Source organism: Rhea americana, unplaced genomic scaffold (assembly GCF_003343005.1).
Source record: "Rhea americana isolate MKP2758 unplaced genomic scaffold, rheAme1 scaffold_111, whole genome shotgun sequence".
In the NCBI taxonomy this organism is placed as follows: Eukaryota; Metazoa; Chordata; class Aves; order Rheiformes; family Rheidae; genus Rhea; species Rhea americana.
The window spans coordinates 415670-418242 of NW_028185162.1; the positions used below are offsets into that span (position 1 = coordinate 415670).

General features: G+C 46.4%; 1 protein-coding gene across 5 annotated transcripts in view; it reads right to left on the reverse strand.

The window, feature by feature from the left end:
• Positions 1-2179: 2179 nt before the first annotated feature.
• Positions 2180-2573, reverse strand: part of GTF2IRD1 (GTF2I repeat domain containing 1) — an 88975-nt gene continuing 88581 nt past the window's right edge. For 4 of the 5 annotated variants that reach the window (XM_085314953.1, XM_085314945.1, XM_085314928.1 and 1 more), the window contains one exon: positions 2180-2430. In XM_085314953.1, coding sequence (XP_085171079.1) covers positions 2362-2430 — 69 coding nt within the window. In that variant the 3' untranslated portion in view covers positions 2180-2361. The remainder of the gene's footprint in view (positions 2431-2573) is intronic. The other variant, XM_085314963.1, reaches the window with a different exon arrangement.

Sequence of the window (2573 nt, forward strand, 5' to 3'; positions counted from 1 at the left end):
TCGCTGGCCCCTCGTGCAGCTCYGATGCCCTAACTTGACTCAACTGCCTGACTTCACCCTCGCCTCCGCGCGCGARCGGTTAGGGCCCCGTGTACTCGGCAGCGCGGTAGATCGCTGCCGCGCGAGAAGCCTCCCGCCGCCGCGCCTTCGAGGGAGCGCGGAAACCTGCAGCAGGCCTAGGGCAACGTCTAAGAGCTTCGCTCGTTACCAAGCCACTCCACTGCCTTCAGCGCTACCGCGTCAGAGCTTTCCTTTCTTATTTTTCCCCTGGAAAAAATAAGAAAAAAGGTCAAAATATAATGAATGTGCCCTATTAGGAGACACCYATGTGTGGCTTGATCTGTGAATAAGCCCCTTTCAGGTATTTCAGAAAGGAAAATTGTACTTCTACCTCTGAATCGCGTTTCTTTGTTTCCTAATTGGAGATGCCATGGGTTTGAGCATCAGGCAGAGACACGGAAGGCTTCAGGTTTTGATGCCATCCGTTCAGATGTCAAACTGTGTTTCTAATTGGGGTCACTGATACAGATTTTCGCCCTTCCTTTGGCTGCCAGCTTTGTGCCTTCTCTTACACTTCTTTGGGCTTTTATTATCTCCTGTGATCATTTGCATCTAACTCAACRGCAAATGGAAGTCAAGATATGGAAATAAAATTGCAGCTGCTTTGAAAAGTTCTGCCCGTGATCAAAATCCTCCGGTGGCTGAAAAGATAAGGGCTCAAGCAGATCAAAAACCCGTAAAACAAATAAAGTGCATTACACTAGGAAGAGCTGCCACAAGAGACTTTGATCCCTGCATCTGCTACTGTCCCCTTCCTCCTTGCGTACACGCAGAAGCCCTAATGACTGAGGCGGCTGCTCTTCAGGGCAGCGAAATGTAACTTGCCCCGACGCCTGGAAGGAYGTCTTTCGAGCAGAGCCCAAGCTGAGCAACGGTTACCCAAAAGTAACTCAGCGTTTTGCCATTTGGGCAAAACAGAAGCAAGCCAGAGGCATCTCACTGCAGCGGGCGGTATGAGATTTAGCGGGGAACGTGTCTGCTGGATGGACGCCTTTCCTCATCCTCGTCTCAACTGATTCCCAGCCTAAGACACAACCCGTAAGTGCTGTTTCGGAGAGGGCCAAGCCGCTCCTACTGGGCTTCCTCAGAGCATGGGAGCGACTTCTTTCAGCACCGCGTTCGGCATTTACTTCCGCAAGCCATTTGGTCACGCTGGCTCCYTGCGCCACCCTCGCGCCGGAGGCCCCCGCGCGTCAGCCAGCACGCGGCCCGACCTGTGCGCAGATCTCCTCAGCTGCAAAACACAAGTTATAGGTGCGTGGGGGTAAGCAATAGCTGTTGGCCGCATTAGCGTCTGTTGCCAAAATCCACTAGTGAAATTCAATTTTAACTGCAGAAATTTTAAATCAATTTACAAATTAAAATCACTTACAATTATTTATTTTTCTCAATTTACTGGTGCTTCATTTTGTTCTTAGAGGGCGAACCAGACTCAGGCATGCAGAGGAGACGCTGGGGCTGCAGAAAGGATGATCCCACGTCTTTCAGGAACGTGAGCAACTTTTGGTCCAGCATTACCGAACTAGTCTAGCATCAGAGAGGACTATCTGTATTTACTAGTTCTCCTCACTCCTTAAGGCACCAACATCTTTTGGGAAATCACAGATGGTGAARAACATCATGAATTGAAAGTCTTTTACTGTTTCAGAGGACGCTTAAATGCACGTAACAGAAATTGCTTCCGAGTTCCTAAGTCAGGTGGSTGCTAGCCATGACACCAAACAGGGYGTCTGTGGCATCTCTCTCCTTGGAGGGTGTAACTTGGCYTTAAAGCTGCTTTCTCCTTAAAACCCTTCCCCTAAAACCACTTCTCTGCTACTCACGGGCCCAGGTGTTTGATGCTGGTAAGCATTCGGTCCCTCATCTTCCACAGTGGTGCAAATTTGCACCAATCCTCTTGCACCTCTGCAAGCCATTTTTTACTGAAGACATCAGTAGCAAAGGAAGCATTAAAGCGTGTGAAGCCTCTTGGTTTAAAACTCTGATGACACTAAAGACTTTATTGAGCAGCCGAAGTACGACAGGAAGTTTTGTAGCTGTCTGTCCGGAGATGCCCTCTTATACTTACTCTTACCTACAAATGCAATTCATAATTTAATAATATGCATAATAAAATAAGTACTTTTAAGAGCAAGGCAACACTTTTTATTTTTATTTAAAAAGGCCTTGATGGCAGGAATATAGTGTAAAAATCATTGGAAAAACTAAAAGGCATTGATACATATTGGAATATACACTTTTTACATAAATTACATTTATTTATTTATTCTTTCATTTGAGGTTCTTATTCGGTTTTGAGGTCTAATAGTTAATAGGTCCTGGGATCTGGACGTTTAGACCACCATAGTCTAACATGTACATGGGCCATTGCTGAAAGAGAGGGAGAGAAAAGAAGGCAAAAGTCTCTGTTAGGACACAACACAAAAACATGCACACAGCAAATCTCTGACATGTTCACACACGGGCTGTTGCTCCCACTTTCCAAATAAGATTAAAGAACCAACCCAAAATCA